Genomic DNA, 17,466 nt, shown 5'->3' on the forward strand with positions numbered 1-17,466 from the left:
GTTGTTTTCAGAGGATTCTGCCTAGACCTGCTTGCTACCACGATTGGCATGAGCTATCGATAACTCAGCTACCACTATGTAAATGATTGTGTTGGAAGAGTATTGAGCCTGTTTCTTGCATAGATATAAATTCTTTTTTTTTTTGTGAAATTTTTGGATAAGATTGGAGGGTATTTAGACTCATTGTATGATCAAACTACAATCCTTGTAGTTTGCTTGTTGTATACAAGTATTTAGACTCATTGTAAGATCAAACTGCAATCCTTGTAGTTTGCTTAAACTCCATGTAAAATTTGTGAACTCCTATTTAAAAAGGCATCCTTCTCGCGTATCTCAATCGAATAGAGAAGAAGGCATCCGTGTGGTCGTGAATTTTACATTAGAAAATCAGTAGCAATAGCCGTTTTGCTGTGATTTGTGTAGCGCGAGTACTCCGGCCCGAACACTTAACCACGCCTCGTGCCTAACGTGTGCGATCCCCGAGATGGACGGTTGATTTCAGGGATTCCAACTCTTTCACGGATAGGAAAAGGAGCTGCGTTTCTCACCATTGTTTCCCGACCCCTGAGCTCCATTTTTCCCGACACCATGAATCTCTGCTACCGCTCTTGCGAATTCCGTTCTCCTCTCCCTTCACGCACTCTCTTTAATCCCCATCGTCCATTCTCCATCAGGTCTCTCTCTCTCTCTCTCTCTCTCTCTCTCTCTCTCTCTCTCTCCCGAGTGTAAATTTGGATTCACCCACTCATCCAGAGAAATGGGTTAAGCATGCATTGTTCTCCTAACACCCCAACTTATCTCAGTTTTCTGAACATGTTGATATACTAAAAGAACCCCACCGCCCACCATCCTATTGAATTACCCCTCACCAGTGTGTGTTTGGATGTGCTTAAGTAGGCACTTCGGGAAATTCTTCACTATGCATTGCGTTATCCCAGCTTATCCCGGTTTTTTTGATGATTTGGTGCACTACAACACCCACTAAATGATACCCATTGGTTTTCTGCCGTTCTTCGAGTTTCAGGTGTAATCTGCCGTTTCCGGCCGAGAAAGCGAAGTTCCGGCGGGAGCTCGAGGCTGCGGTGGATGTGGTTCGGAGAGCATGTCGGCTCTGCGTCGAGGTGAGCTGAATTTCCATCTTTTTCTTTATTTTGTTCATTCCTTTTTCTGCATTGTTTATCTTACATCATTCATGAATTCGGATTAAAGGGATGTTTATCTTTGCGTGCTGCCTGATCCGCAATTAGGTCAAGAGAACGCTGCTTTCGGGCGACAACAGGCGTGTGCTCGAGAAGAATGATCAGACGCCCGTCACGATTGCTGATTTCGGTGTCCAGGCGCTGATCAGTTTGGGTATGCGATTCACCTCACGTGGCTGTTTCTGAATCTGCTGTGAATTGGTTTCTTCTTTATTGGAGTTATTGTTATTGCTTGATCTTTGATCATTTGTTTCATCAATTTTTTTCGTGAACTCTGAGTTAATTTCGAGTTTGAGATTAGTTTTGCTGTTATTGGTATTGCTTGACCTTTGATCATTTGTTTCATCAATTTTATTGGTGAACTCTGCTTTAATTTCGAATTTGAGATTAGTTTTGTGAACTTAAACCTGTTGTTTGCTGTTCGTTTCATGGCGAGTTGATTGGATGAGAATTGTCGACCTTGAAAAATCGAGTCTTGTGCAGGCCATGTTTGTGGTCTTGCAAAAAATGTATGTAGGAATCGGTGGATTTGGAGGTTGATGATGAAACTAATGAGCTTATCAGTATGGATGCTAATAAGAATTTGAGGGTAACAAAATTTGTTGAAGTTTTAAATACAATTAGTCATTGTACACATCACTGTGGATCCAATCACATTGGATTTGATTGATACCTATTTATGAACTCAACTGTTTAAATCCATACTCATTAAAGGTCATAACCATGAAGCTTCATTGACACTTATCTTTAGAATCTAGTGTGTTGTGAATGTGCTTTGCTGTTATGGATTCATGGACGGAAGATGTTGGTGCACTTGCATTTTTCAACAGTAAAACTGCGAGATTGACAGCATCTGTCATGGTACTTTAAGATGCCAGCATATGATTGTCAAAATTGGTATTTTAGGGTACTGGTGCTAATCCTTGTCCCAATTACATGGCTTTGACCTCACGAGTCTTGTTTCTCCATTTGTTCCTTTCTAAAGCTACACCCTGAATCATCTTAAAATCTTTCTTGTTTCCTCTAGCAGCCTCCGTCCAAGTCTTCATTGGTCTTTGTTTCTTTCTTCTTTTTTTCAAATATCTTTTATTTGCATTGCGTCAACCTTTTGTCACAGGTGTTGCAACAGGTTTCCCTGTGACGTACAAGCCATCTTAGACAGCACCTCTTTCTTCTTTTTTGTTTGCCATCTTGTACATACCATCGTCACAATTGTCACGTGTTTTGAAAGCATCGCGATATCATCATGATACTGTAAAAAAGATTAAATGTTAAATGAATTGCAATATTTTCTAAATATGAAGTTTTTTTTAAATATCAGAATAATATCGAGATATTGTGATGTTTTTTAATTTTTGTCTTCATTTCTCTATATTTAAGCATGATTTTCCCTGTTCTTTCTCCTTTTTACATTTTAAAAGCTTTTCTAGTTTTTCTTTACAATTTGAAGGAAATTATTTTTCATATTGTTTTGTTATACTTTTTATTATTTAAAATGTTGGTATTTTCTGAGATTTATTAAAAAAAATATACTATGCCCTGCACCCTTTTCTTTACACTTGTATCTGCATCAACTTTGGTGGCTTCATGGGTCATTAGTTGCCCAAGTATGGTATAAATATTCACTAGGAGCAGGCGCATTGGAGCACAAGGCCAAAAAGGTGGATTCACCTAGGCAGCATATGTACACAATTACACTCACAGACACATGCATACTCACACCTCATATGCAAATATCAGTAGTGAATTTGAAGAAAATTTTCTACTAGGCTATTATGTGTACATATATGTGCATTTATATTTGTGCTTGAATATAAGTATTTCAAAATCAGAGTGCATTTATAAATACATGCTTTTCACTTGTTTAAAACCATTAGCGATAAATATCCTGCCCCCATCACCAATGAGTCGGGGTCATCAATCCCTCCTGAAGCATTTTTTTCTTTTCCTGCCCTTCGAAATATGGAAGGTCATCATTCTTATTGGTTTTTTTAGTTTGGAAAGCGAGAAAAGACTTGTTCTGGGCAAGTGGTGAAAAATGTCTTTGGGGTCTGAACATTCAAAGGATCAGTACTGACAATGATGCTAATCATTGGAACTTCTTGCAAGAGATTATACAAAAACAGAAGGTATAAACATCTCCACCAAAGGAAAACAAAAATTGAATGAAATTGTACCATTTAGCGTGTAAGTTGTCAATGTTGTGTAATTGGTTTCAGCTTAATTTAATTGAGTGAGTTTAAGCTTGGTGCATTGAACATACTTGCATACACACACACTCTCTCTCTTGCCTGCAATCACGTCACTTCGACTTCATCAGCGCTGCAGTATAAGTTTCCTTAAAATGGATCTAGAGATTCAATCTGGTTGTTTTTTTGACAATGACAGAGATGAGCAATTTGTTTCCTTCCATTCCTTTGGTGGCTGAAGAGGACTCTTCTTACTTAAAGTCAAGTCTTGTGAAATCTGACCAAGATGGGGATTGTGCTTATAGCTTTCTGGTGGATTCTATATTAAAGGCTGTGACAAATAATGCGAGCCATGGAAGTGGATCTCTGAGCTGTGATGATGTATTGCAAGCAATTGATAGAGGAGGAAAGGATGCACATACTTTTGGTTCAAAACCTGCTACATATTGGGTAAGATAAATAGGAAATGCAGTGGTTCATATTAAATGCATACAAACTCATGGACTCCTATTCACTATACGAGGTGTGATGTTTATTTTTGTGTCATTCCCTGCTCAGTTGTTGTTTTTCTTATTTAATAAAGATGCATGCAAATTTGTATAGTTACTTCAAGTTTAGCTATATGCTATTATAATTTTTCTTATTATATAATAGATGTTCAAGGAAAAAGAAATTGATGCTTACATGCCTGGAAGTTGCTATTGAACTATGCAAAGTGCACATGTTTATAAAACAAATGGAGCAAGGGGAAGATGCTTTTTTTCATACTTCACCCTTACACTTCCATGGAATATCCCATTACTGTAGTAGCCTTGCTTTTTACAATGTCTGCCCAGTTACATGGTTATTCATAAAAAGAATCCTTGATAAGTTTTCTTTTGTTAATGATCACTTTGTGCATTGTGTGCCAATTTTCTTGGACGGCTCATAAACTTGTAAGTATTATTTTATTTCTCTCTTGATATCAAGTATGCTTGTAGGCCTGCTTTTGTGTGCCTATACATATGCATGCATGTGTGCTGGAAATAGCCGTATTTTCCTATTTTAGCTTACTTGACACAATCAGTCTTGATGACAGGCGTCTTATGCTTAATTGCAGGTACTTGACCCAATTGATGGTACACGAGGATTTTTAAGGGGTGCTGAGTCATTATACGTGGTAAGCAATTCCATTTCTTAGCAAAGCTAGAAAAGAGAATTTTTCTCCACATGTTATCTTGTGAATAAGTGTGTCTCCCTAATAAGGGCTATCTAACTATATCAAAGAGAACTTTTAAGTGCTATTTTTATAGCGCTCTCACACCAAAGATGATTCCGTAAAATTTTCAAAATCCTTAGAATTCTGCTATTGGTTAATTTAAGATTGAATAATGCCAAAAAAAGTCTAAGTAGAATCTTTCATCAGAAGAGAAATAATGTAACTTTCAAATTTAATCGAGTAATGATAGTATATTTCTTCTAGTACATAGAAACACCTCTCATATGCGATAAACATTTTCCATGCTTTTCAGTGTGAAAGATCACCCACTCCGGCATCTATGTCGTCTATAAATATAATATAAATGTAGCTATAGATAGACAAATGTGGACATCTGCGTCCATCAATCAATGTAAACAAATATACCAAAACCGTTTCCCTAAAGAAAGTTTTATATCACTAGGTTGATATTCTACATTAACTGCCATCACAATTCACAAGGGTATTTCTTTTCGTTGACTGCACACTCTTACCTATCAGCCATGCCTCTGTTAGAAACCTACAGAAACACAAACAACAATTCTTTCTTTTGACAGATATGACACTTTTATTTTCAGTTCATTGAATATACAAAACTTTCTGACACTCCACATAAGTGTCCAGCATTTGCCGACATCTGTCTTTCTTCTTCTTCTTCTTCTTCTTCTTCTTCTTAAACTAAAACATGCTTTTTCAAAGTGTCCAGCTGTCTTTGACATTTTGATGATTGAGTTTTACTATCCAATGTGTCTTCCATGTGAATTGTGAAACACAGACTTCTAGAATAACAAATCTATGTTGTTGATGCTTAGTCTTATACTTTGACGTTACTAATTTGACACTTCCTCACTTGCTGCACTTCAAAGTTCAAATATGTCATTCTTGCGCGCGCGTGTGTGTGTGTGTGTGTGTGTGTGTGTGTGTGTGTGTGTGTGTGTGTGTGTGTGTGTGTGTGTGTCACTGCCTATAAAAGTGCACTCATGCTTATGTATGCATGTGTGTGCATGCATGCTAATGTATGCATGTGCATGCTTGCATATGTGTCTGTCTTATGTGTGTGTCTACATCAGTGCCTGCAAAAGTGCACACATGCTTATGTATGCATGTGTGTGTGTATGTGTTCTGTTAGGCCAACTGGGGGTGTTTTAGCCATTTTGGCTGTCAAGGGAATTTTTGTCTTTTTTGCCATTAACAAGGATAGTCTGATCATTTTATTGCTGGACATCCCAATAGTGATAAGAGTGTAGTGTGTGTGTCACTTGATATTTGTTTTGTAAAATGTAGAGGTAGATAAAGGATGAGATGATGTAGGAAGATGTAAAGGTAACTTATAGTTCAAGTAAAAGCCTTTAAACAAAGCCATGGAGCAACCAATTGGTATGTCTTTTCTTTTGGGCTCACAAAGTGATGTTCTTTCTTCTTCGTCCAAATCCGTTTCTCCTTTGGTCTATTGCAGCCAATTAAATTACCAGATTCACACATGCATGTGTGTCTCCATATCTAGTTTTTTTAATCTTGACATGTCCTATATTCCATACCCATGTCCAACACTAACAATTAAGTTATGCATAGGTAAAATAGGATATTTCTCTATTTTTACATAATTCAAAGTCTATTTGATACTTCCAAAAAGTAGAACTGTTTCCAATAATTTCTTTAGATGGTACCTCATTCAATCCCACTGTTTCTAAGAGTTGATATTGATTCTTCTATCATTTATTGAAGTACTAGTGCTGACAATAGTGTAAATCATCAACTTAGGATTTCAAAAATTGCTAGGGATGCAGCTCCTATATGTACGTAGCTCCAACACACAAATGCATGCGCATGCACACACACAAGTTTAACTTTTACAGAAACATGGGTTGGAATACATTGTATTTAATCCATGAATTCCGTTGTGCTCAATTAAAGTACAACCTCATCTGGCTGCTAAATACTGCAATATATGCAGTCCTTTCTGGATCTTGGCTGTACTGTTCATTTTCCATCTTGTGGATCATTAAGCGTTTGTTTGTGTAATGTGGAAGGGCACTTCACGCCACAATCCGTGCCGAGTGTCCTTCCGCAGTAAAGAAATCAGACCCCCACGGGAGTGGTTTCCGTGGAAATGGGATGGGGGGGAGGGGGGTGTGGCCGTTGATTTTGGGGTTGCTTTTCTGCATGGAAAAGCTTGGCAGCGTTTGCGTAACTACGGTGGGGCCTGTTAGAAAATGATCTTGAACACAAGAAGTTCAAAAATGAACCGATAAATACGCACATAAGGTGCGAATACACAAACCCACTAAGGGGTAACCGTAAGCACATGAAGTGCAAGCACACAAACCCACAAAGGGGAAAAGCCAAAAGGCTAAAATAAATTATATCTTCACTGAGGTGAGAGTTAAACTCTACAAAGAAATGAGGGGGTTGCACCCCTTTATATACAAGAGAAAAAGGGAGAGAGAGGGAGCCATTGGGGCTCCCACTAGGTAGACGTTGGGGAGCCCCAACGATCATATTAATGACAGTTGGGACCCCAACGTCTACACAAGTGGGGGCCCCCAATGGTCCCAAGTTGAAAAAATAGGAAAATAAAAAATACAAAAGAAGAAAAGAAGAAAACCCTAAAAATAAAATTACATAGTGAAAGGACCAAAATACCCCTATCGAGTATTTTGGATACAACCGAATATATATATATATATATATATATATATAAACACGCCGCCTCAAACTTTGCGTGGGGAAACAAAAAGTTTGAAAAAATACAAGAGAAAGAATTTCAAGTCTTCAATAAAAATGTCATTTTTATAGCATATCAGTGAAATTGGCAACTGTCATCCTTCAATTAGTCTTAACGGGGAGCCTTCGATTGTCTTCAATAGTGATCATCCCCAAGCACTTTCTCGGATGGTCTATATCAAGGTTATTCTTCCATCTCATCTTTAAGATCCTGACACAAATCAGGGAGCTCAAAGTATACAAAAAATATATATAATTTGAAAATAAATAAGATATATAAACTCATTTTTCAAGTGATCATAACATTGAGCATTAAAGAACATATGATTCAGTATGCAGAAACAAAATAATGATGCCCAACCACTTAAAAACATTGAATCAATTAGAATCAATTAAGGCAAGATTGAATCATGCAATAATTTAGTATTGAAGGAAGTCTCATATAGACCATCTTTCAAGAACTTATACTTGAAAATAAGCAAAAATGAGAAAATTCTAATAAGTGCCCAAGAGTAATAGCTATTATGACCATATGCATACGATATCATCTAATGAATTGATATTAGAATAATTCACTTATGGACACACACACTTCAATCAAGTATATTACTTAGCCTCTATGTCACATGGGTGCGGGTGCGGGTGCGGGTGCGACACGGGTGCGGCGCAATTTTAAAAATTTTGGACACGGGGACTCGGCTATATATATATATATCCAGTGTGTGCATATGTCTATATAAATTTTGGACTCGGCTCGTGACTCTTCCAAGTTGTCTCAGATCCTCAACTAACTGAGTTAAAATAGTAGTATAACTGGGTTAGAACCAGAGTTACCGGAAGCGCCTAGCTAAAAGGGGAAGCGCGCTTCCCCGAAGCGCGCTTCGGAAGCGCGAAACGTCGCGCTTCCGAAGCGTGGGGGGAAGCGTCCCCCTTTTTTGGGAAGCGCGCTTCCCTTTAATGGGGGACGCGTTTCCCTTTAATGGGGGACGCGCTTCCCTTTAATGGGAAGCGCGCTTCCCCCACGCTTCCCCCTCGCTTCCCCCACGCTTCCCCTGTTTTTTCAAATTTTTTGTATTTTTTATTTTTTATTTTTATTTTTTTCGCTTCCCCCTCGCTTCCGAGACGCTTCCTGGGTCGCTTCCGAGACGCTTCCTAGGTCGCTTCCGAGACGCTTCCCGAATCGCTCCTAAGTGGTCCCACGCTTCCCCGCTTCCTAAAATTTTGAAAGTGCCTCGCTTCCCGCTCCCGCTCCCGCTTCCCGCTCCCGCTTCCTCAACTGGCAACCATGGTTAGAACCAAACTAGGCTGAGTTTATCATTGACTCAGCCGAGTCTTAGCTACCATGGGAATAAAACATCATCAAGGTATTAATTAAAAGCATTAACTAAAAGCATGTTCTGGTAAATGCATTAAATATCTTTTGCTAAAATTCATAACATTAATTAAAAGCATTAAAAGCTTTTAATTTTTCAAAGCTAGATTTGAAAAAGAGAGAGAGAGAGAGATCTCGGTGGATGAGAAAGTGTTGCTACTCGTGGATGAGAATTTATTAGCTTTTATAAGAGAGAGAACTTGGTGGATGAAAATTGGTACTCGTGGATGAGAATTTATTAGCTTTTAAGATTGAGAGAGAGAATTAAATGATAATATTTAAGAATAATTTTTTTTTCTGGGCCTAATGTTTAAGACTCATGCTATATATATATATTTTTTAAAAATATATAAAAAGATCTTTTTTTTTTATTTTTTGTACTAAAAATGGACATTTTTGGACTCGGTCAACATTGACCGAGTCCAAAATTAAGACGGACTCGGCCTGGACTCGTTGACCGAGTCCGACTCGGCGTTGACCGAGTCCAGACCGTGTCCGAGGCCGCACCCGTGTCGGGGCGTGTCGACTCGGGTGCGGCACCTCCCTAGCCGAGTCCGTGTGACATAGCTTAGCCTACAAGAAGCAAAATCAAGTATAGAGCAATTCTCTTAAGAGAGATTTTTCAAAAGGAAATGCTTAAAAAAAAACATATGATAAAAGAAGGTATGGACCTTACACTAGAACAAAGTGTAAAAATACATGCAAGGTCACTTATGGGACGATACAAAAATATATCCTTTTGATACTAAAAGCATGTGCACATACAAATTGTGCAAAATATGCGAACAACCATTTTTTTTTACAAAAGTTAAAGAATCTCATCATAGAGTTTGCAAATTAATTGATGATGACATATTTGAAAAAATGCACAAACATTTGCAAATTTCAACACTAGTTTTTTCCACTACAAGCAATCACCTCAACAAACCTCCAAAACCCACAAATCAAGTGTATTAGTGACTAGACCAAGAGCATAAGTATAATGTCACTAAAAGGTTAAATACACACAGGAAGGTGTGCATAAACACCTCTTGTCTACATATAATGATACTTGAAGTGAGTGTGTCAGTGACTGGAGCAAAAGTACAACAGTCAACCATGGGCTAAAAGTCACATACAAAAGTGTGAACAAACATCTCTTGTCTATATATAATGACACTCAAAATCAAGTATGTTCAATGACTAGAACAAGAGTACAGAGCCAACCATGGGCTAAAACACACACGAAGGTGTGACTAAACATCTTTTGTCTACATAAAATGACACTTAGAATGAGTGTATCAGCGACTAAAACATGAACACAAAAGCCAACCATGGGCCAACATCACATACAATGGTGTGAAACAACAAGCCTTGTCTACATATAATGACACTCAAAACAAGTGTATCAACTACTAGATCAAGAGAACAAAGCCAACAATGGGCTAAAAAATACACACGAAGGTGTGAACAACATTTCTTGTCTACATAAGGTGACACTTAGATAAGAGGCATAGAAGGAGAAAGTCAATTGAGGTAAGAAGACTTGTAATGACAAACACTAATGCAAATAAAATTAACAATTTTAAATATATTTTGAAACACTATGGTTTCAAAAACAATATATATCCATCACAGGTACTCATAATAAAGAACATCCATAGTAAAATCAAAGGCCAAAGCGAAACCGAGTGATACCACACACTCATAATCAGAGGACATAAAACAGTCAGTTTGAGTCAAACCACATGCGACAACCAAAACTGACCTAAACCAAGGTGCCCATAACTCACCTCAACAAACATCTCTGATATAACAATAATACGGCCAAAAAGGGATTGATTCATTATATAACAACTTGTGATGGACAACATAAGTGCCATAAAAGGCAAAGAATTCTCTTAAAAAGATATTCTTTCAAATATGCAATGCCATGTGAAAGAACCATTTTGGGATAATCTAAGAGTCAAATCAAGTTTTAGCTATGCAATTATATGCACAACAAGTGCAATTCAATGCAAAAAATCTTGAACAAATCACAGCCAATGTAGGCATCCTTTAATAGAGATGATAAAATTAAGAAGTTTGAAAATCTCATGTGAAAAAATTCACACACAAAAGAGAAGTTTACAAACTAACAATATTAGGAGAAAATCCAAACTAAGGGATTAAGCTTGTAGAACGGAATGGAATTCTACAGTTAGACCTTCAAAAGCTTACAACAAAACTTCCCAAAAGAACCACCAAGATTCTCAAAAAACAATTCTTCACAAACCAAAACTTCGAAGGATCTTCACAAACATTCTTCTCACAAGAACCATGGAAGTCTCACAAATAGTATTCACCAACAAGAACTACAACACTAAAAAACGAGTATGCAAAGCAAAGAGGAAAGATAAAAAACTTAATTCAAATGGGAGAAATCCACACTCAAGAATTACTAGAAGCATTCATACATTAATTACACAAAGAGTAACAAAAGTGCACTAAGACACACAAACAAGACTATTAAATGAGAGAACCTCACAAAAAGTGATTAGGTTACAAATGAGAGTCAAGTGCATTAAGCAAAGACCAATAAGACTCATTAGCAATAAAACACATGATTTTTGAAGTTAGAACCAACTCATAAGTCAATCATGAAACAAAAAGAGAATGTAACAAGCATTAATCTAGTCAAATAATGGACATGCATAAAGCTTACAATGAGACACATAATTGAAGATAATCATATTTGAGATTCTTAAGAAAATGACTCATTAAGTAAACTTTGTTGATCATATTATAGAAATTTCATGAACGGTTCAATTATATGTCAAGGATTTTTCCCGAAAACACACAATATTATAAAAAGCCATATACAAGATTTTGAGTGGATAGGCACAAACATGTAAGGAATCTCTAATAAACATCCTTTCACTACCCATAATATACAATAACAATTATGGTTTTTGTAAAAAAGTATGTGAATTATCACAATCTTTCATATACTAAAAATTTCAATCTCAACCCAACTTTCTTTAAGAACTTCTCACCCATATGTAATTTATGCTTTCAAACAACATTAAGCATATAACTTCAAAGTACCAAAGTTATTTTATAAAAATTTAAATTCAAAGAGTCAAAGATTTTATCACAACCACGTATGTCCATCAATACAAAGCTTTAAATCACATGCAAGACTTGAAATCAACAATATAATCATAAAAACTCCTAAAGCCATACACACGAGTTCAAGTAAGATTGACATCAAATTATGCTTGGAAGATAAACATGATAAACGACCCATTAAAGCAAATTTTGAGCAATCATATATCTAGAAAAACAAGTTCACCAATTTAAAAATTATCATTTAAAAAATCATAAAAACATGTGAATAAGTGAAATGTGATATGCGAAAAAGTAAGGGTTCAATGAAGACCCAAATAACACAAGTACTTAATGTGCAAAATACATTTTGATTTAAAAAACATAATGATAGAGGAAACACATGCATATAAATGATCAAGAAAGTAGCTTCATAATGCATGATACTTCAAGAAAAAGAATACATACCGAATAACTTTAAGAAAGAGAAGAGAAATAACGAATACTTCACCATTTTTCTTGAAGCTTCTTGAGTGACACGCTTTCCGATGCACCAAAAAACAACTCGATCACCGCCTAGCTCTGATATCATGTTAGAAAATGATCTTGACACAAGCAGTTCAAAAATGAACCAATAAATACGCACATAAGGTGCGAATACACAAACCCACTAAGGGGTAACCGTAAGCAGATGAAGTGCAATCACACAAACCCACAAAAGGGAAAAGCCAAAAGGCTAAAATAAATTATATCTTCATTGAGGTGAGAGTTAAACTCTACAAAGAAATGAGGGGGTTGCACCCCTTTATATACAAGAGGAAAAGGGAGAGAGAGGGAGCCATTGGGGCTCCCACTAGGTAGACGTTGGGGAGCCCCAACGTCTACACAAGTGGGGCCCCCAATGGTCCCAAGTTGAAAAAACAGAAAAATAAAAAATACAAAAGAGGAAAAAATAAAAAAGAAGAAAACCCTAAAAATAAATTTTCATGGTGAAAGGACCAAAATACCCCTATCGGGTATTTTGGATACAACCAAATATATATATATATATATATATATATACATGTCTATATTTTAACAGGGCCCACAGAAACACTTTGTGCTTTGTGCATTTCCACATAAACCACACTGTTCACACACAAACACCCCCTTAGTCATGTCTTATGATGTCAAATGTTCTTGTATTTGCTGCCTTTTGTTCTATAGATTTTCTATTTCGACGGAGAAAAATTTTCCCTGGCTATAAACTTTGATAAAGAAATGAATTGTAATAGGTAAAATAAAAAATAATAGATCTCAAAAGCAACAGTTTGTTTTGATTTCATCCATTGTCGTTTTCAGGTGGGTTTGGCACTTATCGTAGAAGGAGACATTGCATTGGGTGTTATGGGCTGTCCAAACTGGAAATCTAATTTTGTTTCTGACAGTGAACCCAATCATCAAGGTACTGAAATTGAAAATGACCATGGGGGGCTAGGAATTATCATGGCTGCCCATGTTGGCTGTGGGACGTGGATGAAGAGATTTTTAGACTTCTCACAAAATACTGATCCCATTGGAATACCAAGCGGTTGGGTGAGGTGCTTTGTAGACAAATGTGTTGTGGTACATGAAGCGAGGTTTTGTATCCCTGATAGTCAAACATGGGACTCATTGCCATTATCCATGTTGCTTAGTCCAACAACTGACACTGAGAACAATGGAGATAAAACACGAGTTGTTCTTTTGCCAACTTGTTGTGGAAGGTTTTCTTCTTGCCACAATACAAAATTTCTTTGGTTGTCTATTCTAATGCTTGCTAAGAGTACTTCTGTTCCTTATTGAGTGGCTGTCTTATATTCCTGATAAATATGTTTGTATTTCTATCAAGAGTTTCTAATTGAATTTCTTTAATGTGGTAAAATCTACATTATGTGCACGATTTACCATAGTGAAAGACATGAAAGCTAGTTATATTGTGAATCTTTCAGATAAACCTCAAGGAATTAGAAGGCCCGGTATAATGCAATATGTGATTTGATCAAAATTATGAGTATATGAGTACTCTAGTTAGCATCATAGATGCATATCAGGATACCTGTGTAACTTGTCTGAGTCATAAATGCAATAGCATAGACTTTCGCATGTTTCCTATTATTTCCTCTCTTTTTCTTTTAATCTTTTAATGTGTCTGTAATTAATGACTAGGATTTTGTGTTTCAATTAACTTTGGTTGATTGCTTCATGTGCAGCTTGTGTAAATACTTGATGGTTGCTTCAGGCAGAGCATCAGTTTTCATTCTGCGGGCAAAGGCTCAATGTCTTATCAAGGTTTGGTGTCATGGCATGTGCAATCAATAAAGATGGAATAATGTGAATGCGTTGTCATTTCCTGATGATTTTTTTTATTATAAACATAGGTTTGGGATCATGCAGTTGGTATGATATGCGTGCATGAAGCAGGGGGCAAGGTATGTTGAATTATGGTTGGTGATATTTTCAGTATGTTTGAATCTAATTATCAGGATGATGTCCCTATTTTGATCCTGCTTTTGAGTTTTACTCAAATGGCCTATTCTAATTATCAAGATGATGTCCCTATTTGAATTATTTCAATTGGTTTAATCCCAGACTAACAGGTGATTGACTCATTTTTGTTGATATTCTGAGAATAAAGCTCCGAGTACCATCTGAATGATTTTGTGGACTAGGTCTTTTATGATGTGCTCTGAAGTTTGAACTGAATGAAAGTATAGGAAGGCCATTGGGAATAGGAACAAGTAACAAGTTAGTAGTTATGGAAAAAAAAGCTACTGGTGTCTGTTATGAAGCAAGCTCTTAAGATGTAGGCTTTTTTTTTTGAGTTGTGTATGACGAAGCACATTCAATACAGCTCCCTTTACTCCATCCCCCATGCAAAAGTATTAATTGTCTCTCGTTTGACATCAACCTAGTTTTAGAAATTGTCTAGGATGAAATCTATCCAAGATAACAGGATCTCTCCTACACTGGAACATAAGATATATGACCTGAACAGTGAGCTCTGCAAGGTGAGCCATTCGATATTGCCACTAATTCACCTAGAATTTAAATGCACATTGCTTATGTACCACCACTTGTAGGGTATGTCAAAATCAACTTGATCATCCAGTTGAGAACTAAAGACTCATGCATGATGTTTGATAACTGGCTATGACAGGCATCCACGATGATGTATCAAAGACGTGAGAGCATGGAAAAAATTCATTTATATTATTTCCTTATCTCGAATAACATTTACAGAATGTTCCTATACTCACCTTTCAAAAACAAAAGAATGTTCCTATACTCAAAAGAATGATGGTATTCCCTAGTAATTCTACCAGAGCATTTATCATGAACTATGTCTGATGCTTGCTGTTTGATCACAAAATGAAGTTTTGAGGCTCTGGACTATAGATGATGAAATTGCTTTTATGGTCAGGTTACTGATTGGAAAGGTAGCCAGCTCGAGCTTGCAGCAGATCAAGAAGGGCGGAGGATCATCTTTCCTTCAGGTGGTGTGCTAGTAACAAATGGTAGTTTGCATCAGCAGATAGTAGAGATGATCTCCACTGACTCATCTATGATTTGATGCATATGACCAAGATTAGGTGCAAGTCTAAGCCTTAAAAAAATTCCCTTCACCTCAAGTTCCCATCATTATTGTACGAAATGCTGTTATTCAGTAGCAATAGAATCATGCAAATCATCCAGAAAAACTAAATGCTGAAAAACCATGTCTCTTGATGAAATGAAATGGGTAACTTTTGTTATTATTGTCCACAAACACCATTTTAAGATTCTATGGCATTTTTTTACTCCGGTATGTAAATAGTATTGGGTAGTTTAGGGATGGCAGTGGACCGGGGGCGGAGGCGGGGGACAAGGTCTCCACACCCATCCCATTTAAAAAGTCTGCCCTCCATCCCTGCCTTCATCCTGCACGGGTTTTGATTTTAACCTCCATCCCCACCTCCATCATTTCATGTCCTCCATCCCCGGTCCACATGGGGCGAGATGGGGGCAGGGCCCTATTTCTTCCCGGTCCAATGCCATCCCTAAAGCTATTTTAGTTATTTTATTATTGGAGATGGGGCGGGAAAAAGCGTAAGTCCATCTCTGCCTCCATTCCCGCATGGGTTTTTATTTTAACCTCCATCCCCGCCTCCATCCTTGTTTCATGTCTAACATCACCGGTCCAAACGGTGTGAGGCAGGGCAGGGCCCCATTTCTCTCCTGTTTAATGCCACCCCTAAAGGTATTTTAGTTATTTTACTAACGGAAATAGGAGACGGTGTGGGGGAAAGTGTAAGTCCATCCCCACCTCCATTCCCGCACGGATTTTGTTTTCTTTTCCTCTTTGAGTTTTGCAATAATGTAGGGAGAACAGAAACAGGATCTTTTAACTAGCCTACTGCTAGACATCAAGGGCCTTCGCCGCCTTGTATTATTGTGGATTTCATGCATGGAAGACGAATGGAGAGCTTTGTGGTTATCTTTGGTGCCAACTTATCCAAGAAAGTGGGATATAAGCTGGGGTCTTGCATTATTGAATGCCATTTTATGTGGAAAGTGAGTGCATCCAAATGCCACCTTGCAGGTACAAGTTTGGTTAGTTTGAGATACACAAGCGAGCGCAGATCAGGTGCAATTGCATTGCACGCTTTGAGCGTGCCTCTGCAACTGGAGTACAGCCAGTCAGCTGTGGGGCCCAATAGAAGATGGAGGGTGGATCAGGTGCAACGGCACACTAAAGTGTGTAATGTGATTAATTGCACCTGATCGGCCGCCTAAAAAAAACAAGAGGCATGGCAGGCCTTTGTCATCGTGCATCATATTTAGATGATGATGATGATGCTTGTGTGTTGAGCTTATCATGAGAATTTACCTTGTTCCACCTCATGCAGAGACTATCTAGAGTTGACTTGAGCTTTTATGGTACGTGTGGCGTCTAATTTGAGAAGTTTTAACAAGCTACTCTTCTAGAACACTTTTGACTCCAGTAAAAGATTTAAGCTGCTAAAATTTAAAAGTTATACACGCTTAAATCGTCACAATACAAGTTCCTCCATTTGTTTAACCACTGTTTGAAAAAACAGAAAGCTATTTTCCTCCTGAAGGAAACCATCAACAGTCAACAGGCTAGAACCTAACACTCACCAAGAACATAGCTCCTTTGCTTTAGGCTCAACAAATAACATTGAACGTGTCTGCTTGTAACACGAGACACCTCCATGCAAGAAAAGCTATTTAAAATGCCTTATTTTTACAGTAATTGATGCTTATTGTCTCATCCCTTCTTCTCTCTCTCTTCTCTCTTAATACTTTTACCGTACATCCTCAGTTTTCTTGTTGATCTAAAAGTCAGTTTTTAATATATTTGTCGATTTGAGAATTGTGAAATCTATCTCCCAAGTTTTTGGACATTTTGTCTGGGTGGTAAACTAGACGGCAGATTAGGTGCAATCACATTGCACACTTTGAGTGTGCCGCTTCACCTTGCTGCCCTCCATCTGCGGTTGGGACCCACAATTGACAGTCTATCAACAAAAGATAGAGGGCGACCGGGTACAGCGGCACATCCAAAGTGTGCAATATGATTGCACCTGATCTGCATGCCCTCGGTAAATTAGGCCACCATGTGAGCTTCATTCTTCCCTATCGTCCATCTTCAATTAT

The 17,466-nt window shown here is 37.5% G+C and overlaps 1 protein-coding gene across 1 annotated transcript; it reads left to right on the plus strand.

The window, feature by feature from the left end:
• Positions 1-454: 454 nt before the first annotated feature.
• Positions 455-15,554, plus strand: LOC149834684 (Inositol monophosphatase family protein). The gene is made up of 9 exons (XM_090010251.1): positions 455-674; positions 1,025-1,121; positions 1,248-1,353; positions 3,588-3,838; positions 4,488-4,547; positions 13,129-13,532; positions 14,019-14,097; positions 14,187-14,237; positions 15,230-15,554. The coding sequence occupies exons 1-9, from the start codon at positions 589-591 to the stop codon at positions 15,377-15,379; spliced, it is 1,284 nt and encodes a 427-aa protein (XP_089866377.1). The 5' UTR covers positions 455-588; the 3' UTR covers positions 15,380-15,554.
• The last annotated feature ends 1,912 nt before the right edge of the window (positions 15,555-17,466 follow it).

Source organism: Nuphar pumila, chromosome 6, assembly GCF_984573655.1.
Source record: "Nuphar pumila chromosome 6, dmNupPumi1.hap1.1, whole genome shotgun sequence".
Lineage (NCBI taxonomy): Eukaryota > Viridiplantae > Streptophyta > Magnoliopsida > Nymphaeales > Nymphaeaceae > Nuphar > Nuphar pumila.

Excerpts from the sequence above, each read along its gene's own strand:
- LOC149834684 (XM_090010251.1), top strand. The coding sequence starts at position 589 with ATGAATCTCTGCTACCGCTCTTGCGAATTCCGTTCTCCTCTCCCTTCA. Across the intron at positions 675-1,024 it reads CATCGTCCATTCTCCATCAG|GTGTAATCTGCCGTTTCCGG; the intron begins GTCTCTCTCTCT and ends TTCGAGTTTCAG. Across the intron at positions 1,122-1,247 it reads CATGTCGGCTCTGCGTCGAG|GTCAAGAGAACGCTGCTTTC; the intron begins GTGAGCTGAATT and ends ATCCGCAATTAG.